The sequence below is a fragment of the Lates calcarifer genome, linkage group LG21 (assembly GCF_001640805.2).
Source record: "Lates calcarifer isolate ASB-BC8 linkage group LG21, TLL_Latcal_v3, whole genome shotgun sequence".
In the NCBI taxonomy this organism is placed as follows: domain Eukaryota; kingdom Metazoa; phylum Chordata; class Actinopteri; family Centropomidae; genus Lates; species Lates calcarifer.
The window spans coordinates 20833400-20858484 of NC_066853.1; the positions used below are offsets into that span (position 1 = coordinate 20833400).

The following is a 25085-nucleotide window of genomic DNA, read 5'->3' on the forward strand; positions in this document are numbered from 1 at the left end:
TTTCTACATTAAACATTTGCTATTGCCAAGAGACAGCAAGTATTTAGCCACGCTACAAATTAAGTGTGAACAGGGAAATTCCCCAAACTGTAATATGTTAGGTAGCTAATTTACCATGTAGAGACAGCTGAAAATCTGAATTTAATATCTGTTTTTTTTTTTATGACTCCCTATTAATAAACAAGGCTGCTGAATATGTTGGAATATGTTGTGTTTGCAGAAGTTCCAGTGTAGCTGTTGCTGTAAAAAAGGAGCTGGAGATCAGCCTGGTTTTATTTGCTTGAGATACTTCTCATTATACCTGTAGATGGAAGCTCACTTTGGCTGTGTTTGACCACTAGGTGATGGCAGAGACTCTCAGTTGTAGGCAACTCAAATCTCTGGTTTAACCATTGGTCCTTGGCAGAGCTGCAACATCTGATATTTAACATCATGCTGTTATTTATTCATTCCAGGCTTTTTGTAACCCAACTGAAGTAGCAGCTTTATTTTTTGACTGTAAAATGTTGTGCTCAAAATATATATATAGCCTGGTCAAAAAAGAATTATGGCTTCTGTAAAGAAACTATCATACCAATATCATGTTTATTTAAATTCTCTAAAACACTGTCATTCTGGTTAATATGTTTAGTATTACCAAGTTCTTATCCTTCAGTCCAGTGGCGAGGCCTGATCCTCTTTTTCTGAAACTGGTTGTAAAACATTTTCTCTTTGAAATTCAGTCCAAAAGGTGTCCAAGGGAGCATGTAGCATTAATTGTTGAAATGCCATTAAATTATTAAATATAGGAATGTCCTAAACACACACCACTCAGCTCTTTTTCTTAACTGGGCTCTCCAGAGATGAGGGATGTTTTCACTCAGTAATGAGTTTCAATGGTTGTGACATTTCATGGTCTCACACCCATTACACTCAAATAAATGTCTGTCTCTAGTTAATTTTTGCCTCACGGTTACTGAATTAAAGTGTCGGTAGCTGTCTGCTTTCTTCACGAATCATCTCTCACTTGGATAAGCAAGTTACCTCATTCAGCCCTTAATGCTTTTGTGCCATCATGCCTGTTGGTTGGTGGAGGTCAACCCATATCAAGCAGAACACTGTAGAGCTAAATATGGCACAGATGGATGGTCTGTATTGATGTGAGTGGTGCCTGTAGCTAGGCAGTATTGAGGATGACTAGATCGCTGCTGAACTTGATGATGAGTATATCTTGCCCACAACTGTTTTTCTTCAAATGTACCCTATGATAGACTGGCTGTGATTGGCCGCCAGATTGCAGAGCTCATATTGCCCAATTTTAGTCTATATTCGTCTTTGGCTGTAGTTGTGTTTGTTTTCTGCCAAGTGCCAGGAAGCTTCATTTCCATTGTTGCTTTAATTGATTTTGCACCTTTGCATTGGCATCTAAACTTTGTCCTAGGAGGCTTCTGTCTCTGCCAGAGTGGTCCATTTCATGACGTGGGACTGTTGCCAGATAGGAGTTAGTGTGGAATAGATCATTAATCTGAGCGCTGCATGGCTTTCTGGGCCAGAGGAAAGAAGCAGAAGTAAAGATACTACTATGACTTAAAGGGCTGTTGCATTAACTCACAAACATGATGTTAGCATAGTTTAAATTAATTTGAGTATGTTAAAATCTTTAGTGGCCGAGCCAGTCTTTCTGTAAGTATATGTCAGTTAAAGGAGTCTGCCAGGCAGGTTACATACTGAAACATGTTCTCTACACAACAATGTAATACAACAACCAATAACAAATATAATCTATAATATAAATATAATATAAACTTAAAATGTGAAATGTTTCTCTTGAGATGCTGGTGCGTGTTGAGACTGTATTCAGTATGTGTTAGTTTGCTTTATATTGAAAACAACTCAAATATGCAATAACACTTCCATGACAACACGTGAACAGGTACTAAAAATATTGACAAAGGTAGGATTTATCACAGGACTGTTAAAATGTACAAGTGCTTGTAATCCTTTTAGTGCGTGTGATGGCTGTGTTGCGACCAATTCAGTGCTTTTGCATTTATAAACATACATGATTAATTTGTTATTGTTTGTGTCCACTGAATTGTGAATGTGCATGTGTAGTTTTTTTACCTTACTTTCTTTAGTATTATGAAAAATATGCTGCACTGGGACAAGGACAACTTATTTTCTTTATAAAGTATTCTACAAATTTAGATCCTAGGGTTAAGGCCAAATATAGAACTTGAGTTTACTATCTTGGATTTTGGAATTTGTATTTATATTATTACCAAGTCTTTTTTCTCTTTTTCTACTTGATCTCCCTCTTCTTCTCAGCTCCCTCATGTATCTTCATATTTTTCCCCCCGATCACCTGCTTGCTCTGTGTGTTATTGCTGCAGTGTCCGTCTGCATCAGCCCCATGTTGTGTCATGGTTCCAGAGCACAACACGATGCTGTGAGATGTCCCAGTTCTGTTACTCCAGACAGGGCCCGGTCATGACTGGACGTCTATGAGCTCTCAAGTGAGGGTGAAAGCTGAGCAGTGGGAACCAGAGACTGAGGCCAGATGAAGTGCTAGGGCTGCACGCAAACACCACAGGGACAGATTGTTGCACTGTTGGCTACATGTTGCGTATGCTTTCAGAATTTTGCATGGCAAGGATGCAGTGTGTGAAGGTGGACATTTGTGCTGGCTGAGAGTGACGGTCTTATCCCATTCTTGGGTGTAAATTGCAGGTTATAGAATTTACATCTCTGGTTTAGAGACCTGGTGAATGTAAACAGCTGTTTGATCCACATCCACCTGATGATTGTACATTGGGGTGACTGATGCTATCCCTGATTGACTGTGTGGGTTACCAAACACATGCACTAATAACTGGTAATAGACCATAGCTTATAGCAACCACTCAAAGTAAAACAGCACCCCACATAATTCACAGCATCTCCTGTCAACAAAGGTCTGAAGGGGCTGCTGTTGCTGTTAGAACCATGGAACCTTTATTGTACTTGGGGCTGTGGTTTGCAAATGATGGGGAAACATGGCCTCAGCTGCACAGAGCAGATAGAGCTGCTAGATGGCTACATGAGCTTAGATTTTTCCAGGTGAAAGGTAAGCGTACACCATTGTCAGTTTTTTCAGCAGAAACAGATGGGCTCTGAACACCTGAGGTCATGCTCAGATGCACAGTACATGGGCTGTGTATTTACACAGTGTTTCCAACCTGGCTCCTACTGACTTCTCAAAAACTAGTGATAAATCATGTGACAGTTATTGCAGGTTTCAAGATTTTTCTAAATAACTTTCTAAATAATAGAAGCTCACTATGCTCGAGAGATGACTGACTCCAAACACAGATTTGCATGGAATTATTAGAAAAGGATGAGAATTGCAACTAAGAGACAAGCCATGGATTTGCAGTGCCCACTGCTCTCAGAGCTACTATTAAGACTTAGTGGCACATTGCAATAGCATTTAGAGCTGTGCCACCAATGAACAAGGATTGGCACCCTACAGCGAGCTGCACAGGAACCACTGAAGTGTCTCAGTTCTTCAGGAACATACATATACGAACATTCGTCAGTATTTGCTGACAGTGAATCAGCCCCCTTATGAGTGCTGCTGTGCTGAGAAGGTGACATATATAGATCCCTATAGACAAGCCAAAGCAGTGGCAGCAGCGCAGTAATTGGGTGGTGCTGTCACTTAATATGGTTAATCTCACAGGCAGCTCGTCCATCACGCCTTTCTGAAAAGTAATACCTGATCTCATGCCCTGGGCAACTTTTCTAGCAGGACGTAATCAGTCTACTGTTGAATCAGTAAACAGCATATCTCTAAGATATTTAGATTTACATACAATTGCTGTACACTACAATAATGTAATCCTAGCCTGAAGGAAGTTGTTAATCTTTGAAACAAATAGGCAGCAGCTGCTTCAGCATAAAAAAAAGACTTCTGCTGTGGTTTTAAGTCCAACAATTGTCTTATTAAGCGGTAGCCCTTTTTTGTTGTCCCCTCAAGGGCCTTAAACCAACTGTACTGTCTGGACAGGATGATGCCCCTTTGTTCAAAAATGATCATGTCATTGCTAAATGGTTATATCACACACAAAGTTATGCCAGGACTGCAGACTCACAACCCTTGATCTTCAGCCCTGTCCAACATCAAACACTTTAGAGGAGCTCTTAAGATTTTTTTTTTTTTTTTTTTTTGCTTTTACTTAGTTCCTTAAAGTGGTAAGCATCAAATCTTGTGGCAAGCAGCCACTACATATTCAGAATAATAACTTTATAAGCTCTGGTTCTGAGCCAGAGGTTTAAAAAGCAAAAGGAAACAAATACGTTATTGCACAGTGCAGTTTCTGTTGAACTCTCTTTGTTCCAATTAACCTTCTCTGTTTTTGTCGAGCTTATAACATTTCAGAACTTCTTAGATCCTTCTCAGATTTAATTTGTATCGGCAATTCAGGACTCCGCGTTTATTGCAGTGACCGTGTGATTAATGAGCAGGTTGCAAAGCAATGTCCTAACACGTCTCTCCATTTGTCAGCATTCTTCCTGTAGGGAACATGAAATCCCCTGAGTCATTGTCAGCCAATGACTTACTGCCAACCTGAATGTTTCTTAACCAAGTTAGCATTTGTTTTTTTCACAATGTTTTTTTTCTTCAGCATGAAAGATTATATTATATTGATTTATAGTTGTGACAGATGTCAGTCACAACACAGAAACAGAGCCTGATATTTCAAGATACCACAGATCATGGTTATAAACAATAACTGACTCTGGGTTCTTTGTCTGCCACAGAGCAAAGAGGAGGGGCGAGGAGACGGCCAGATGGTGAAGCTATCCAAGTTGAATGGTGTGAAGAAGATTGAGGATGAAGGGGAAAGAAGAGAGATGATCACCCCTGCCCTTAGAGAAGCACTCACAAAGCAAGGTAAGGAAAAAAAGACATTTGCATTTAGTAAAAAAAGCAACTTATGAATTGGAGAGCTTGCATGAGCTAGAACTAAATTAGAAACAAAGATGAGGAGAACTTCAGTTTGGTCTAAAACTGACACTGCTTCAGTTGCTGGTAGAAATTTAAGGAATCCCTGACTTATATGTGAAAAATGTACAGCCAGTTCCAAAAGAACATCTGCGGGGTGTCACTGGTGACTGCAGATAATATATTCATATTATCTAGCTGCATTGCTTTGCAATAAAAAAATCACTTTACAGACCTAGCACACCAGCTGCTTGTCAGCATATCCTTAACCTTGCTGATTCCACAAGGGCAGCAAAGTTGTAATTCACTTTAAACCATAAATTATGAGTCATGCCATTTTCTAGATTTCAGCAGTAAATCTAAGAAACATACACAAATTGCCAGCAGAGAAGTCAAATGTGATTTTTTTTTTTTTTTTTGCTTAAAAGTCACTGACAGAGGTGTCAATGTTCTCAAACTCAAATTTGTCTCAGATACTTAATGATGTTTTTTTGTAAATCATCAAGCATCAATCATCTGGCCTCAAATGCTAATTATTTTGGCATAACAAGCAGAACAAAGCAATATATTGGAACCTCTGGTTGGATTCTGTTTCAGCCTTTTTATCAACATCTTGTCTCAGAAATTATTTGGTTAAAGTTGGCCATAGGTGCTACATGAGGAGAAGTGTGGAGCTGGAGAATGCGAGTTGTCTAATGGCACTTAAAATGCAGTGCAGTCCAATCACCCTCTCTTCCTCCTCCTGTCCTCAGGGTGCAGTCCCAAGTCCTCTCTCCTCCCACATTGAAACAAAACTACCTCAAGCTGGTGGCAGTGTTCAGACCAATGTAGCTCAACTTTACAACATCTTATTGCACTGAACCAAATATAATATAAATGTTTTCTGCTTAATTAATTAGGAAAACTTGTGCTTGTCTAAATGTTAGGGCTTGACATTAACTCAGTGAAACATCTCTGATTATACATGTACACCTAACAGATAATATCACTTTCAATTCAGTATTTTATATATTAGATTTGAATTGGATTAAGATTATGTGAAAGTATTGAGTGGAAATATATTCTAAGAATAGGCCTGCCTGCGTTGAAAGATCTGTATTTATGTTGCTGTTGTCTGAAGTCAAATCTGAACTACCGCTCTGTCTGAATGCTTAAAATTGAGTGTAGCTCAGTATTTTCAGATGATATTGCATCCTGTGCTTTGGTAAATTGGTGTTTGTCCCTCAGAGAGCCACAGTCCTAGTTATGCACTCATTAGCTCTGTCTGGAACATTTTACTATTCTACTCTTCTACTATTTAGTTCATTCAGTAGTATAACACAGGCCAGTCATTTTCAGGCAATGACCCACCCCACTGTTCGCTTACACAACACTCTATAAATAGGACTTTGTGAGCAAGACTTCAACTGACCAAATGTTGACCTATTTCATGGTGCGTACGTTGGCAACAGTCAGTCCTGGTGGACAGTTTGTTTTGTTAGGAATAAAAGACTGAAGGATGAAAGTTTTGGCTTTGTTTTGATGATACTGGGTCTTGGATGGCTGTGTATCCTGAATAGCCCTTTTCTGGCATGACATAGATACAAAAGTCACACTATTGAAATTCTTGCATAATGTCCAAGAAAGTTTTAACATAGTGCTCCATATTTAAGCAAATCATGTGCCATCAACAAGGCTCAAGAGACTAGAACTTTCAAATGGACTCAAACGTGAAAACCTTTACCTAAAATCTGTTCCTTTTAAATTTGTACTTGCAAGTGTAAAGAGTACACATAGTGGGCAGGCATCCATTTGAAATTGTCTTTGTAATGTGGTAGGCTACATGTATCTCATCAGTTGTAATGAATAGCAAAAAGTGTTTTTGTTTCTCATGAAGAACTTGCACATTTGCAGTGTGTCATTAATTTGTTGTTCCATTGTAGCTGCAGGTAACATGTTTGTCTGCAGCAACAGATGAACAAAAATATTGGGTTAAGAGTCGGAGTTGTCTTGTAGCAGAATTACACAAAAAGTTATCTTTGACGCAGTTTTCAGAGTTTTAAGTGAGGTCATATCTAAGGTAATATGTTTTCACAGTATAATATTCAATCTAATACATACAGGTGCAGTTGAAATATAGAAAGACTTCCCAGTGTCTTTTTGATTATATCATGATAACTAATACCTGCAAGATCCTAAAAAAGAAGCTGCAAACACTTGCAAACAGATTAGGCTGGTTTTCCAGCTCTTTGACTAAACTAGTTCCCTCCCTGCTCATTTTATTTCTCTAAAGTAGCTCAGAGTGAAGGACAGAGTATCACAGATCAAAGTGTGAATTGTTTGCAGAATTTGTAGAAAATGTACCAACATAGCATTTATTTGAAATTATGTGAGTCCACAATTGGCCTACTGGAGAGACCACCACTGATTTTGTTGTAATACAGATTAAAAGCCCTCTGGGTAACGGCCTGTTTCTATCCAGCAGCTATTTGCAGCAGCAGGCTGTCTCTAAGCTTGATTAGCTCTGGTGACAAATTTAAGTCCTCTTTAAAGGTTGGTTAAAATCTCTTTGTTTTTCATTTTAACACACACATGCGTTTTGATTAATATCTGTGAACGTGGTCATGAACTCCAGAACTTTCAGGCTTTATTGTTGTTGTTGTTATAAAGCCTCTTGGCAAAGCTTTGGGCCTTTTTCTGTCTGAAGTACAGATGCTTTTCACATCTAAGTATGATAATTCATGGTGCATATTGTACTTTTTAGCAGATACCATTTCTTAGGGCTAACAGAGAAGAGAGAAATATAAATTTTTTCATCTTCCTCCCCCTCACTGTGTCTTGATGTTCTCCACTGACACATTAAAGGTGAAGTCATTGAAAATCGATTTCCCTAACAAACATAAGAGGGGAAACTTTGCCCACATTAAGATTATTAATAGTTACATGAAGTACCTGCAGGTCCAAGTCCTTACTGAGCTTTCCAGTCTTAGATATTTTTATGTGTCTTGCAGTTGCTAAGAGTGAGGTTAGAGGAGGATGTATGCTCCGAAGGTATTTTCAGGTGGAAAAACAGTTTGATGCTGGTCAGCATGTTTTTGCTCCAACGAGAAAACCACCATGAGAAAAAAGGAATTGAATTCTGTGTGTGAACTGTTTGTGTGTTTGTAAGTAAATCTTTTTTTTTTACACTTATTAAACGAACATCCTTGATCCAGTGGCAAGCTGTTTCATTCAGGTGGTAAATCAAAAATGAGTATTTTCACCACTCAGTCTTTTTGACAAATATATGTCCCTGATGAATAAGATTTGTGTTTGACTCATCTAGCATCAAACCTGAGATCTGTTGTAGCAGTGAGAGCTCAAATTCACCCTGACACAAATCTCCTGCTGTGTTTTAATTAGATATTTCATGTGCAAAGGTTTCATAGGAGCCACGACACATGAAAGGTTTCAAAATAAAAAAGTTAGTATCTGAATTCCACATCAGGCTCTTGCTGCAAGGCTAAAGTATGGAGTCTTTAAATGTTGAGACTTAAAAAGTAAGCCATTCTTGATTCCCCCAGAAGTAACCCAATATCATCTTCTGGTATTTCTTAAGCAGATGAAGAGATACAGATAAAAGAAAATTTGACAGAAATCATAGCAAGATGGGTTTTAAAAAAAAAAAAACAACCCAAAAAAAAAACAAAAAAACAGACGCCTGCAAGGACTCACCCAGTGTGGTCATTTATTTCCAGGGCTATGAGGCTGTGATAGAGAAGCAAATTTGTGAAGAGAAGTGAATTTGAAACTCTTTATCCTCCTTTTTTTGCAGAAAGGAAATTGGAAACGCTGTCCCCTCCTTCCTACTGGTTGACGTGTCCTTGTGCAGTTGCTAGTTGCTTTATTGATGTTCAGCAGCCTTTAGCAGGGGACTGTGAATGAATATGACTTTGTAAATGCTGAGCATGGCTTTATTGATGTACCACTCAAAGAAAACAGAATCTCCACTTTTTAATGTATCAAGTGTATGCTGAATTCGGCCTGTGTGGTTCTGGGTGAAGAGGTGTTTACTAAGTGAGAGCCTCATTCTTCTCACATGTTGTTCTTTATCTTTCCCTGCAGGGTACAAACTAATTGGAAGTCACTCAGGAGTGAAGCTTTGTCGATGGACCAAGGTAATGGAATTTACCCTTTCCAATAGAGCATTAGATTTTTTGACAGACTGAATGCATGAATCACATTAAAGGTGTTGTTTCTGTTGGTTAGTCTATGTTGCGAGGGAGAGGAGGCTGTTACAAGCACACTTTCTATGGTATTGAGTCCCACCGGTGCATGGAAACCACCCCCAGCCTCGCCTGTGCTAACAAGTGTGTCTTCTGCTGGAGGTACGTACCCAATGAATAAATCCACTACAAGGGGATAAGTTAGGGTCTTAAGTACCTTGCTAGAAAACTCTGGGATTTACCACAGGTCAGCAGGGTATCTATTTTTATAGAATTTAAGCATTATTGCCTGCTATGTTTAGTTTTCTCCTTGTCTAAATCTAACTTGTGTACCTCATTAGTCAAGACCACCCCCGTCATTGAGCAATGATTTTTCTGTGGCAAACAAGTTAATGATTTATGCACAGAAGACTAATGGCCAGCATATCTGTGAGGCCTAAAGGTGGACACTGATTTATCATGACATTGGCGAGAGACTGGGCCTTCTCCTCCCCTCAAGTTCCATTTGGAAAGGCGACTGTGTTGAGCACTGAAAGGTCGCTGTCAGAATGTGCTGTGGCGAACTGCTTCCCTGTCACTACAGATATGCCAGTCTCTCTTAAGGCAGCTATGTGGGATGACAGGAAGTAAGCAATTTCAGGGCACAGATGTATTGTTGTAGCTGCCCTCGCCGTCCACTTCTCTGTAGCAACAGGTGGAATTAGATTTGATGGGCAAGGCCAGTATGTGTGGTGTGAGTGTGTGCATATGCACGCAACAGACTGTCTGAAATTTGTGATGCCTGAGGATTTGTTGTTGCACCCAGACATCACACTTAGACAGCAAGAAGGCGTTATTAACACCTAAAGGAGGTGCAATTTTTACAGTGGGATGCATTGTTTCACTTTATATTTTTCATAGGGTGAGAATACACATGGTCCACATAATTCACTTTGAGTTTGTGAATAAACTTACATGGTCTTAATATTTATCACCTTGTTAGAGGGATGTTCCTCAGGATCTAGTGAAATATGTTTTTAACTGTGTTATTTGTGTTAACTGACCCCATTCTAATGGCTTAAATGTGTCTTAATAAGAGTGATGCTTTGGAGTGATACTGGCTGTCAGTTGATACTTAGTGCTGCAGCAGGCTGCAGGTGAAGAAGTGGTATAGTAGCATTGCTAACTGAGTGGTTACAGTATGTCTGCTATTACTCTTTATCTTCTGCTTTTCTGCCTACATCACTAACAGACATCACACCAACCCTGTGGGCACGGAGTGGCGCTGGAAGATGGACCCTGCTGAGAAAATCCTGCAAGATGCCGTGGAGAAGCATCAGAACATGATTCGACAGTTCAGAGGTTGGTACTTGAGCAGGTGACACATGCAAACATGAGTGGTCTCTCCTGTTTAATCTCTCTGTTGCATGCCAATCCCTCTTGTAGAAATAAACATTTACACAATAGCACACACAATACAACGTCATGCACACTTTGCCCACTTACAATCTTCAACTTACTGCTCATGACCTCTTGTAACCCCATGTGTAATGACGCACAGTAAAGATCAAAACGCTGATGGTTTGTCTGCTGTTTTGTCACACCCTTGCTGTAGTACCTCATCAATCACTTCTCAACCTTCACACACAATCTAATTTCCCCATCTGGCACCCTCACTGCGTCTTATTTGTCACGTCACTCTCATTGTTTTCTCAAAACCTATCAACATTTGTGCCGTAACCTTACTGAAGGTTCTACAGAATTCCAGCGAAACTGGTATTACACTATGTGATGGTTTGTAATAGAAGAATTAACCCCTTCTGTACCCACATTTTTGGGCTGCATTTGTACTACTTACATTAACACTGCTGGCATGTGGGACTTGTTTCTCTGGCTGCTACCAGTATTGGCTGAGGACGGCTGGTTGGACGCCCAAAGCTCAGTCAAAACAGAATTTAATGATCATCCTGTGAGTATTCCCTGAGCAGATTTTCTTTTGAGAGGTTTTAGAAATATTGTCAAAACAAGGTGATGACACATTTATCAAACATTTATTAAAGCAAACAAATACTGATTGGAACATTATTTGTATTCCACGCATATTTAAAGGTTTAAAGCAAAATCTTTTGCAGCTTAGGAATTAGTACTAGCACTAGTTGTAGCCTTAACTATACTTATTAATGTAGATCTGTTGGTAAGCATTTCAATTAAACAATTTATCATTTAATCTGTAGCATGTCAAAAATAATGAAATACCTAACACAGTTTTCCAAAATCCCAAGTGATGTCTTAAAATTGCTTGTTTTGTCTGACCAATAGACCAAAAGCCATTCAATTTACAATGATCTAAAACAGAAAAGCAGTAAGCTCTTGCCTCTCCTCAGTCCAAACTGCATTCTGTTCATTATTTCACAGGTATGTTGCAATGTTAACTCTTAGCTTTTGTGACATGACTCTTGGTGTGTGGCCTGTAGAGACGCAGGGGTAATTTACTCTGCAGACCCCTGTCAGCACAGCTGCACACACTCACATACAAAGACCCAAAGACCATTCTCATCAATCCCAAACTCAGTTTGCCAAGCTGTCTAACTCAGCTCACTATTGCTTTCTTTTCTGTTTTTGGTGTAACTCGTACAAAAGCCTGAACCAGCACTTTTCTTTGGCATCCATAGTCCACACTGGCCGGTTCACTGGCCCACTCTAAAAAAACGTCAGGGTTAATACATATCCCTAAATTGTACAAAATATATTAAATCTGTTCAGTGACGTCAAAGATTGACATGTGTGACTGTACCTCCAGCCAAAGTATTAAAGTATTAAAGCCTGGTGTGATCCTATGACCTTACAGTCAGATGGCAGCCTCTAACCTCAAAGCAACTGCTGATCCCATTATGAAATAGCAAAGCCATTGTACTCAGGAAATGATATAGATGCCAAATGCTAAAAGCTTCAGAGACATATCTTCTTCAAAGGTCTACTTTATAGCTAATATCATTCTCAGAGCAGTCATTCATAATGTGTTATAATGCATGTCATCATTGAAAATGTAATTGCCTTATGTGATTACAATGGAACAATAGTGCACATAAGCTTATGTTGACAGTGAGCTGCTTTTTAGTTCACTTAGAGTAAAAAAAAATATCACAGGAGGGATTACAGTTATGATGTTTTGTGCAGAAAATAAAGAAAAGTATATTTTCAGATGCTTTCACAAAGCAAAGCTTTGCAATTCTAATTAGAAGGATACTAGAGCAAAGTGCAATCCCATATTGTTATTATCATCCATAAGTTTCTTTCCAGTTACACTATAAAATGACATTAGGCAGCCTTCAACTCCATTTACCAGTGACAATGATACATTTTACAAGGTCTAGCACAATGAACTATCCAGACAATGCCTCTGAAAAACCCTCCTTGTGATTAAACAGGTTTTTTCTGGTCTGACTACCTGATAATCTACTGCCTAAAGGTGTTATCAAATTGCAGTTTTAAATGTCATACAGCTGTTTATAATGAAAAGTTATTAGTCATTGTTTAAATGTTGAAATATGCAGTTTATTGCCCTGCCAGTTGTCACTTAAGTTTCGTTTGCCAGGCTCTTCTCCTTGTAAAGAGTTTATTGTGGTTTTGATGACCAAAAATAGGAATAAATGTCTGAGTCCCACTACCTGACTGTAGGAATACAGCCCAGATCCCACTGCTTATTTCTGGTCATTCAGTGGACTGCTGTGTTCACTGTTATTCTTGTCTGTGTTGATTTACACATTTTAAATCCCCAGAAATGGTGTTCTCCTTGGTGTGATTTCATCTCTGTTCTGACATGAGTGTCGTGGCAGGATAGAACACTGTTAGGAATCATTTTGAACTATAAACAAATAGAACTCTGTTTTTAAGTGTCTGCTTCAGTGGGTCTCTAAATGTGGTTGTGGGGTGCATGTTTGCACCTTTTTATAGAAACGTTGTTGGTTTCTTGAGCTTTTATTTGTTTTTTGTTGGGTTTTTTTTTTTCCCCATTTTATCATGCATTTTGCATTTAGCCCTTAGCCCTAACTTCCCTGCATGAATGTTTGCTCTAGGCAATATGATACATTTCGTGCAAGCCTACTTCATGTTACTGTGCAATACATTTTTATCAAGAAGAAACTTGATGATGTTCTAACTTTCACAGCTAAGTCAAGGCATGAATTAAATATTTTGTTCTCTTAGCTACAACAACACAGCCCTTTTAATTTTTAAAATTACTTTCTCAAGTCTTGCTCTCTGTACTTCTACACTGCACCCTTCCATCCAAGCACCTATGTACTATAATTTAAAAGTTTAAAAATAGAATTTTATGGATGGAGTTCAATGTGTAGACACCAAACAGTACCACCGGGAAGTGTTGAGTATATTTCCATCACACAGAATAAGCAATTATGCAGGCAGAGAAAGACAGCAAACCAGAGGATAATGATTTTTTAACCATCTTCCATGAGTGTTGATGTCACACTAAAGAGAGTGCAGGTCAAATCCAGAGGAAATCGAAGGGCTTTGATAATAGCTGTCATCTCTTGAATCAATTCTATGCCGTCTAATTTAGTAACCATCATTATACAATATGTAATAGAGTCCCATATCCCTGCTGATAGACTTAATTTTATCTGAGAGATCGACTTGATTCCACTCTCCACTCAAGAGAATGAACTATGTGAGAATTTAATGGAATTTCACATTACTAATACCATACGATACATACATTTAATGAGATTTCAGACACTTGTCCTCTCTCTCACACACACACACACACACACACACTCTCTTCTCAGCTGGCTCTTATGAACAGAGGTAAATGGGATTTCTCTAGGGGGATAGCTTGCTTTTTGATGTCTTTGCATCTGTTGTGAGATGTAATTTGTCCTTGAGAGGCAGCACAGTAACAGTTGCTTTCTGTGGATCAACCATACAGAATGTTACAAACTGATCAATAATTCATGGACCGTTTTATAAAGCATATGAAGGCAACAGTCCAAAGTTTTATTTAATTAAGATTCACTGCATGTACTCTAAAATGAAATAGCATCTGCTGTAGCTACAGCAAGATAACATTAAATCCCTGTGACAGTGTATGAAACTTGTTGTCCTTAAGCTTTTACTATTTGTTTATTTGCAGTCTCAATCAAATTCCTGCCTTGTCATACAGCATTTAATACTTAATACTGCCAACGGAAAGCAGACTTAAATGATGCTGCTGCATTTATGTTACTTTACTTCCCCCCCACCCCTCCAAATCCCAAAAGCAGACATGATGAAATAACAGATCCTACATATATACATACAGAAATAAAGGCATCATCTCTCCTATTATTTTCAGTTTCATTTGGCCTGTCAAATGTATTTATTTAGAATTTTATGTAAATTCAGTGGCCTATCGTTGTGGTCCAAGTAAGGATTTTCCTTGATTCAAGCATGACTATAACTAATGGAAATCAGGACGTGATTCCTCACTCTTAAAGTAATTTTGTAATGCCAGGAAATCAGTCTAATTTACAACTACATTTAATGCCTAAGGCTGAGGTTTGTGCTTCTTTGTTGTCTTTTCTTTTAGGGCAATCTAACTACTGTGATGAATAAGTTGTTTTCTTTTTTATTTAGTCATCTTAAAGTTTAATAACAATAGTCGATTAAACCCTCATACTCAGGAACCTTTGTCCTTCTACTTACCCTTCCCATTAGAACTAATGCTGAGCATATTCTTACAGCACCCTGTAGTTTGTGCTGGTTTGATCCACTGAACAGTGCGAGAAGCCAAGACCACCCATTGGAAAGAAGAAGAGAGGGAGTGGAAGAGAGATGGAATGGGCTCTGGGCCGAACTCCCAATGCTTGAACTTAATACACCGGCTCTTCTCTTCTCTACACTTCTCTCCTCCCCTTCCCTCCCATCCTCTCCCCTCTTCATTTGTCATCAGCAGCACATGTCTCTCTCGTGCCTGTAGGCTTGTATGTAATTACTCAGTTTGACCTCACTTTAAAGCTTCAGCTCATGCTGTTATTTCCCACAGTTCTTTGATTTATGCTTCCACATGTGAGGCCCCTGATTTTATTGTTGGGATTAAGTCAAAGGTGGAATTGACCCCAATACTATCATCTATTCAACCACTGACCTCTCTCCCCTCAGGTGTTCCTGGAGTGAAGCCCGAGCGGTACGAAGAGGGTTTGGCAGTCAAGCACTGTGCCCTCTCCCTGGTGGGTGAGCCAATCATGTACCCCGAAATCAACACCTTCATCCGCCTCCTCCACTCCCACCACATCTCCAGTTTCCTGGTCACCAATGCACAGTTTCCCCAGGAAATCAGGTAAGGGCAAAACAGACACACTTACCTTCTTTCTGTAGGATTACTATTTCTCTCTTACGCCCAAAATATAAATTACAGTCAATCTAGTTTATTTGTATTCCTGCCTTTACAAGTGTGGAGGATGAATTGTAAAGTAGGGAGCATGAGTATGTCTTACCAGTTACATTGTTCCCTAGCTGGAAGGATCAAAGGTTCAGTCTCAACAATTATAAATGTTTTGTGTCCTAACAAGGAGAGTACAATACAATGGTGTTGTGTGGTGTTTATGGTGCACATTATGATTAAAAAAAACTTGTTGACATTAAGGATAAGTGAGATGTAATTTGGATGAATAGTCCCTTTGAACCACCACTGCTGAATATTGAAGCCTGTGCCAGAGTGCTGAAACATGCGTTCCACAGAAGCACCCACTGTATTGAAGTGATTAGGAATTTTCCCAGCTTCTTTCAAATGATAGAAAACTTTTTCCACAAGATGTTAGAGACTCAAGAGCTACATACAGATGCTACATACAACCATTTTTGGTCTGTAAGTTTACAAATGCCCAGTATTAGTTATTTGAAATACTGCATTGCAAATTGTAACCCAGGTCTGAACTTTCTACATCCATATTTCCACAGTTCCAAGAGACACATACCTTGTGTACCTCCAGTGACTGTATGAAAAATTCATAAAAGATGATACAACCTCAGTTGGCTTTAGATGCAGCACATGAACAATTCACAAACACATCCATGACTTCCCTTGCTTTGTGCTTTGGATGCAGCAGGGTTTGTGAGTTTCCACATGAAATGTCTGAGGAGGAAACACACTGAGGTGACCTCAGACTGTCATTATCCCCAGCTCTACAGCCTCTACACAGCACACTCTGTCAACGCTACACTGTAGTATAGTGCCTCACTGACATCCCTTTGTGTGAAACAACAAAACAAAGCCTTTCTTCCATTAGATGTACAGTATATAATGTAAAGTGTTGGGCAGCATGTTAAAGCAGATATCTACTGTATTATTTATGATGTTAAGTCACACAAGGATTTCCAATGGTGTGCAGAATAATTCTAGTGACTTTTGTATTTTCAACAGATTAACAGTTACATATTATTGCACCAGCTGTTCACTTCCATATAGACCAGGAAATTACCAGTGACTTTTGATGTTTGGGCAGAAATTACAGTAATGCAGCTGCCAGTTTCTCATCAACCTACACTGAAGATAGTATATGCCTCTTCACCTGTATGACATATACATTAAGTTTTCATGTCCACATGTTTACCCTTGTTGCCCTTTAACCTCACATGTAGAGATGCCACTCTGTCTTGAGGCTTTGCAAGTTGTCATCAAGACATACAGTGACATATCCGATATGTCAGCTAACTAGCCTGTCACAGGCTGATTTACCGTATACTCATCTAGCAGGTTGAAGGCAAGGACAGCAGACATCAGTCATTTTTTTCCTGTCTGCCAGAGCCACCTGGTTGGAGATGAGCTGTTTCAGTTTATTGAGTCTCTATTTCAGCACTGCCTTCATAAAGGGAACAGGTTTTGTGTATGGAGAAGCAAAAAGAGCTTAATCTCCTTACTTACTGTCTCATTGCTCATTTGGCTAATTGTTTGCATCTTTTCATAATTACCTCTCCTGTCATGTTTATCTACCAGCTAAAGACACATGACTTGTTTTAGTCATGTGAATCTTTTACAGTTTTCTGGTGTGTCCTCCCGCTTTTACAGATTCCGCTGAGTGCAGCTACACGCAAATAAGTTAATGTCTGTCTTTATTTAATATTGATGAGAAGCACTGGTTGGTTTTTTACAGTTTCATTTTTCTCCACACCCCCTCCCATGTTTGCCTTCATCTGCCTATGCAATGAATCTGTTGCTTTTAGCACAAGTACACAGAGTGTTTGACTTCATGTCGTTACATGTGTGTTATTGAATCATGGTGGGAAGAGAAAAGTATCTTGAGTGGAGCTGAACGACAGATCTGTATTCAGCCCAAATGTTTTCTGTCTTGTTCCAGAGAGCTTCCAGAAATGCACTCATGTTTTCTTATTACTATGTAAAGGTTTGATGATACTGAGGGAGACTAAGACTTAAGAAAAACTATAAAGAGAGATGTATTTTTTTTCTCCCTAGGTTTTTTACCACCTTTCTTGTCAGACTTTCTTTCTCTCTGAAAGTGGATCACTCTTATCCTCCTTTCTCCTCAGGAGCCTGGAGCCAGTTACACAGCTGTATGTGAGTGTGGATGCGAGCACTAAAGACAGTCTGAAGAAGATTGACCGGCCACTTTTCAAGGACTTCTGGCCACGCTTCCTGGACAGCCTCAAGGCCCTTGGAGAGAAGGTAAGCTGTCCACTGAGCAAGTTTGGTTTCCTGCCAAGAGGTTAGAGAGTTGAGCTTGTGAACAAGAGGCTGAACTATAACTGTAACTGTAACTGTGGAGTATGGTCCTACTCAAAAAGAATATGTCTGTTCAGTCAAATTTAGCAGGATAAATTATGGTAACAGTTGCTGTACCATTGCAAAATGGAAAAAAAGCAACTGGTACAGTGTTTCTCTTTATGTGTCTAAATTGAGGCCCCATTAGCATTTGTTTCACTCTCTGCCTGTGTTCGGTAGCTGGGCATTGACAATTTACTAAACATGCAAAAACCAGGACTTGATCTTTACAGCAAAATAAGTGCTTTTTGTTTTGTATCTCACTGTTAAACACACTTATGATGATAACTGGCAGTTTTGCACTGCGTCAGCCAACAATAACAGTTTTCATAAATGGAGGTTTTGCCATGTTTTACAGTCAGTGCAATTAAATTAAGATCTTAAGATAAGAATTCTGTGGTTGTTTTAGTGCCTGGTAAGACTAGCTTCTTTCTACCTCAAGCTTGATGAAGTCAGTTTAATTATCTCTCCTTAGTAATTCTGCATCACAGTTACACAAATTGCAGAAATGATGATACTTGTAATATTTTCTGAGTCTGTAATTAAGAATATAACTAATTCACCCTTGGAAATGTTGACCCTCTTCATTAGTTGCACTCATTTTATAACTGGGTATTTTCCTGTTACCATCATCTCACTGTTTGTGCCGAGTTATCTTCATGCTTGTAAATCTGTAAAGCTACTTACTATATGTTTATCCAAAGATTTTACAATCCAGTAAATATGCATGATTGCTGTGAAAAATGTCAATCTAAAAGATTAAAAATTAAAAATTTCAATATTTTTTGTGTAGATAAGCTGAACCAGATGACTTAGTGAGAGCAGCTCTGCAGACTAGGCAGCTTCTGACAGCACATCTGTTTTATCAGTACATTTTTCTACCAGTCAAAGGTGGTGCAGGATTGCCAGCTCTCACAGATTTCTTTGAGATGTGTCATTCACCTTGCCTCAAACGGAGAGGAATGCATATACTGCAAGTATATCAACATTCATACTCGCGTGCAGCGCATGTTGTTGATCTTGCTACACCATGATATGATGCCTGTATGCGTTAGCTGTAAATAGGAAGCATCATCTTGATATTTTTATGGTTGGTTATCTGCACTTAATAATGTTTTTGTCATGGTTGTGTGTTCTATCAGCTCTGAGAAAAATGCTCAGGTCTATGCTAGGCACTGGCTTTTCTTGAGAGATTGCATTGTATATTCTTGTTGATAAGAAGACGAGGGATGCTGCTCCCAACCGCAGTATCTTATTTAAGAGATTGTATCAAGTACTTTTAATTCTGATCAAAAAGAATATTTTTGTGTGTATATATAGATAGATAGATAGATAGATAGATAGATAGATAGATAGATAGATAGATATTTACAGGTTGCATCCCTAGGTTTGGGGGAGTGTTATTGACTACAGAACCTTTGACTACTTAAATTACTATCCACTTTTAATCTGTTCTGCACTGAGCTAAGATCTTGACAACACAAGTTCATTTCTTGTAAAACTATGAATAAAAATATGCTGTTGTGGTGATTTTTAACAAAAGTAATCTCTTATCTCCATCTCTGGCAGATTGTTGGATGTGCCCAATTCTTACCTACTGTGCAGACTCATCTGTTTTGTTTTGAGTGAATCAGAGTAGCTGATGAAAGCTGTAACACTGATTAAGTCCCCTCAGAAACCAAAGATGAGATGTCCTCTGTATTTACCAAATTCCTATGCAGTGACAGCAAGATACCGATAAGTGACAGAGACCAGTTCTAGCCTTTAAGACTTTACTCAAGTGGGGAAGGCTTTTTATTGATTCCTGAGACTTCTAACATTTTTGCTGTATCAGAATTGATAATGCCACTGCCACAATCACAAGAATGTGTGCATTTCTATGAAGTGTGTGATCTGTGCTCCTGTAGCAGTTAAAAAAGTGCATTCAATAACCTTGCAGGCCTCTCCATCATTTGTGACTAGAGGGAAAGTCCATTATCACAGCCTGCATCTAGCCACTGCGTTGCTCATGTAAATCGATTCTTTCTGTTAGTGTGTTTCCTAATAAGACAAAGTGAGGTAAAAATGGTGCTTGGGTACACCGCCAAACAACCTTGAGAAAGATGTGGGCTGTAAAGTCTCTCAGAGGGAGACTCTGTTACACCTATCTGTAATGGGCCAGCTTCCTCTTGTTTAATGCTTCAGCAAACAACAGACAAATTCATTACCACTCAGCTTGAGGTGTTGGTGACTGCACAGCTCGATTGCTTCTAGATCACCATTTTCACCACAAGCAAACAAACAAATACCAGTGTGAGGTAACTGCAGGGATGGGCAAAATAACAGGAACATCTTAGAATTTAATTAATTAATGGCCTTAAAATAAACATGAACCACTGAAGTTTAGATATTCAATTTCTGTCAGTGCTGTCTGTGGTCATTGTTAAGGTCATTACAGCAAGTGATCCAGTTATCACCACATTAAATCCTTAACTGTGTTCACACAGGCTTCTCAATCTAGACTCAAATTGCTGTATGTGATATATACTGAAGAGCCAAAACAAAAAACCTACATTTAAACAACAGCAATATCAAAAGTATCTAATGTAGAATGCTGGTAATTATGGGCATTTTAGTATGGTTCTCTAAGTGACTAAAGGTTAATTCAGTATTGGCCACATGGGTGACAGCAAAGTCCTGCGGGACCAGAGAGTGACACTTTTGCCCGCCAGCACATTTACTATTACCTGGAATCTCATTATTCTGAATACTGTTTCAAAGTCTTGACAGTCAGAGGAGCCGTCAATCTGAAGAATTACTTTCGAACCCTGTGTCAGAAAATGTCTAATGATATCAAGGATCATACTGAGGATGACACCCAGTGTACAAATTAATTATTGTGACAGTGTCAGTAACCACAATCATATGTGCAAATCTCAGTCACATAGTATATGGACACGTTATGCAGCCTCTTCTCTCTATTGACTCAATTTCTCAATGTGTAAGTGTGTTGTGTTTGAAGAGTGATAATTTAAATAGCAGTTTCCCTTTGATCTGTAAGTGGTACAGTTGCCTGTTGTTGCAGCCAGTGCAATGTGTGTTCTTACTGATAAATGTAACTGTGATGTACACTTGTGTTGGATTTGCATCGTGTGGTATGATTTTTGAATTGCGATAAATCTGAAGCCGTCATGATGATTTTGGAGGTGTGGTCATATCCATGGTTGAACATGGTTTAGCCCTTAGTATATTGAAGCATGGATAAAATGAAACGGAGAGTACAGGATGGGTTTGTGCATATTTTATAAATACTTTGAATTTTGTATCTTAAAAGCAACTTTTGCATAACTAACTCTGGAGTCACTAAAGTTTTGTATTGAAACTTTAAAACTCAACACCAAATCAGAGGCATTTGTGCATACATGGTTATTTATGCATTAATGTGATTATACTTGTCCCAGAGGGTTGTACATGCACTGGTGTGTATGCATGTGTACACCTCACTGTGACAATATGGTTTGTCTGTGTGCAACTTCCCAATTTCCAAAAATAAACTCTCCCTGTTCCCATCAGCCCCCATCTCCCTTTCACAGCTCCATAGTCCTAAGTCTCCATTTCATGGTGGGCCCTGTCTCCATCCTTCCTAAGTGCTTATCCCTCTCTGTTCTCCTTTTGATAGCTCTCCTCCACCTGGCCTCCCTGCACAGTGCACTGTGGAATTGATAGAGTTGTGCCTCAGTGTCAGATTTGGAATAGAGGCAGCTTGAAATACCTCACCTCCCTGATTCTACTGGCCAATTATCCCCCACCCTACTGGGCTGAAAGGACTTACTGTTATAGATAACCTTCCTGTGTGTGTGAGAGAGAGAGAGAGCAAATGAGGGAAGGAGTATGCTCTTTTCTCCTGGTGTCATTTACTGGTTTCTTTATATTATCCATTTCTCATGTCCTCTGTCCTCACCATTCGACTTCTTTCATCTCCTCCCACTTTTCTTTTCTTGCCTCTCTTCCTTTCCATCACATTCTCAATAATCCTCTTTCTCCTGCTTTACAGCAACAACAATAGGCTGAATCTACACCACTGAACAGTGAGCAGGGCTTTCTTCAGTACTTTTTTTTTACTCAAGGAAGGTGAACTGAGCACATATAAGAGGAATGTCCAGAACAGGATTTCTTGGCCTTGATCTCGATCCAAACATATATACACACTGTATATAGCCTAGGGTCCTTTCATGTTTGTAAGGATTTATTGTGGCAGCGGGGATAGACTATTTTGAATGGCCTCTCTTCAACCCCAAAAGCAAGAACATTTTAAATGTTCAAATGCAGTTTTGAACTCTAAAAACAGCACTTCAGAGGGTTGGTGCATTTGCAAATTGTAGCTTTTCTTTTTTTTTTTTATTTGATGCAATCCCGCTCACACAACTTGCTTATGCTTTCTTACTTGAAACTTGATGGTTTCTCTTTATTTATTTTCCTCAGTTCTCTCCCTCTCTTTCACAAGCTTACAGTGCTGTGGAGAAACATAATTGACAGCTAGCATACCTGGAATAAACAAAGTATTGGAAATTAAATTAGAAAAGGTGTTAGACAGTGCCTGGATTGGCCCTGATCCTCACACTTCACACAAGCCTTTGAAATTATTACATGTGCAGGTCTATTGTAACACAGCAGTTGTCAGACACACAAACCTTCCCCTAACTGCTCCATTATTATTCACACAGAAAGTGGGTGGTTGACAGGACAACTGTGCACTGCTGTGTTGCCAGTGGAGGGCAGATGTTTGGAACAACAAACCAGCATGGCCACTGATTTTTAAAAAAAAGACAAAGGGATAAGTACATGAATTTGAGAGTTTGGACTTTATGACACATCTGTGATAGCAACAGCACATGTCCATGTCAAAGAGGTCAAACTGACCTTATTTTTATTTCCTAACAGAACTACAGCCTGAGCTTTAATCAGATGTGTTAGAAGGTTTTGTCATTTCTCCTTTTGTTGAGCTTTTACAGTTTAGATAATGATTAGACAACCTCATCCAAAGCAGCAAACATCTAGCTTATGGCAGCACTCAGTGTTATAACACCTCATCTAATTTTGGTTTAAAACAGTGGCCAAGAAACTGTGTAAATTCAGTTATAAAGATGAAGCTCTTTACTTATGTAGAGGTTTACATTTTCTCATAAAATCTAACCCAAAAGTGTCTCAGAATCTGTTGAGCATTATCAAGCTGTTGAACACTACTCTCAATAGATTTTATAGTTTATATATACATATATATTGTATGTGGTTGTTTTAAGAGAAGGAATATAGAAAAAGTTACTACAGCAATATTATATTTATGACCTCACGTTTTGACCTTGTCCATCAATCTCCAACTCCTGTTTGTCCATCCAGAGACAGAGGACAGTGTACAGACTGACACTGGTGAAGGCCTGGAACGTGGAGGAGATGCAGGCCTACTCGGAGCTCATTGCTTTGGGCCAGCCAGACTTCATTGAGGTCAAGGTAGGGTTCAGCAGCATATACATTATATCTGCTAATGTTTTCTCCTCTCCCTCTGGGTTAATGTCTTATTTTTTAGTAATCAGTGTGATAATTCTCTTCATCATACCAGATTACTCCTGCTTTTTCCATTATTTGTAAACCCGCCTAATAGCAAAGCCTGTCACATTTGCTCCTAATTAATGAGTTTTCTAAAAGCAAATGAGCCAGTAACATTGGCTACCAGGCTGATTTTTAACAGCAGTATTTTCTTTAAATGATCATCTTAGTACATGATATTACCTACCACACACATCATCTGCAGTTCCTTAAGTCTACCAAGTTATGGCATTATAAGTGTGGTAATGTCTCAGAAACATCGCCTTGCTGCATTCCCAGCTGAAAAGAAAGAGGTTGTGTTAAATGGCAGTTTAATGAGAAACATTTGTACTGAATTAGTTTGGCAGCTCCAGACAACCTCAGATATTCCAAATGAAAGCAAATCATCAGCATCTTCCTCGCTTGTCTTCTTGGCACTCCACCAGTTTATACATCAAGGGAACAGACTAAACAAACAACCTCATATTTACTCTCAAAGCTTCACTTATGTCAAGGTGTGTATCATTTCTAATTTCAGTTTTATTTAAAATTTAAAAGCCACAACAAATCATATCAGATATCCTGATTACTCTTACTACGAGCCAAAAGACCTTTTTAGTCAGTTAAATCTTTTATGATTTTATGTGCAAATGAATTTATGTGTCTGTGGGGCTTCATTGGTGAGGGAGTTGGATTTTGAGTGACAGAGTGTATTTGACTTAATTGTTTTTAGCCCTTCCCTAGGACAGGGCCACCTATGCAAACACGTAATGACATCTATAGTTATTCTGTCAAACACCAACACTGCTGTTATTCCAACATTTTTTCCAACAGATTTCAGATAAGTGGGGTAATTTACTGGAAAGGTGGGCTGAGTGCCACATCGACCTTATCCCGGTCATTTGACGGAGAAGGTATTAATAGCATGGGAGGGAGCACCTGGTGGCAGCCTGAGCTATGGTTGTCATAGTGACAAACTTGCCTGAGTTACTGCGATCGAGGTATGATCCCAGTAATAATAGCAGCAGAAGTAGTTGTAGTAGTAACAGCTGCTAACAGCTCTTGCTGCTTGTACATGGTGGAACCAGAAGAATTTAATAACGCCTTATTCACTAAGAATTATAAAGTTGAATTTAAAGGCCTTTACTTATTTGTCTATTCTTATAATTTCTAATTATTTTGGCAATGTGAGTATATTGCACCTTTCCTTTATATCATGTTATAGTCTTTTGGGGGGCCTGCACCTCTGCAAAGGTTTTGGAGCACACTGTTTCGGTTGTAGTTGAACTAGAGGATTCAAACCTGATATTTTCTCTTTAAAAAGTGTTTCGCTTGATAGTTGTGCAAGTCATTGTCATGCCCAACAGGACACATGAAAAATAAGGAATCAACAGGGAATCAAATGCAAAATAGAACTCATCAGTGGCAGCACCAATACAACAAAAGACCATGACTCAACTGGTAATCTACAGCCATTTTCAACACAGTTTAAGTTACTGTAACTGTTTCTTTTGCATTTATCTATACAGAATTGACAGCAGAAAAAAAGAATTAATGGTGCAAGTGGATAATGACTATATAACCTATATGCAATATATAATTGGCTGTTGTTTCGTCACCA

General features: G+C 38.9%; 1 protein-coding gene across 2 annotated transcripts in view; it reads left to right on the forward strand.

Annotated features, from left to right (window-relative positions):
- Positions 1–25085, forward strand: part of tyw1 (tRNA-yW synthesizing protein 1 homolog (S. cerevisiae)) — a 51335-nt gene that overhangs the window by 7718 nt on the left and 18532 nt on the right. The window contains exons 8-14 of one of the 2 annotated variants that reach the window (XM_018665570.2): positions 4783–4915; positions 9050–9102; positions 9194–9312; positions 10382–10491; positions 15286–15463; positions 17671–17806; positions 23279–23389. In XM_018665570.2, the coding sequence (XP_018521086.1) occupies positions 4783–4915; positions 9050–9102; positions 9194–9312; positions 10382–10491; positions 15286–15463; positions 17671–17806; positions 23279–23389 (840 nt within the window). Of the gene's footprint in view, positions 1–4782; positions 4916–9049; positions 9103–9193; positions 9313–10381; positions 10492–15285; positions 15464–17670; positions 17807–18787; positions 21474–23278; positions 23390–25085 lie in introns of those variants that run through there. The other variant, XM_051065381.1, reaches the window with a different exon arrangement.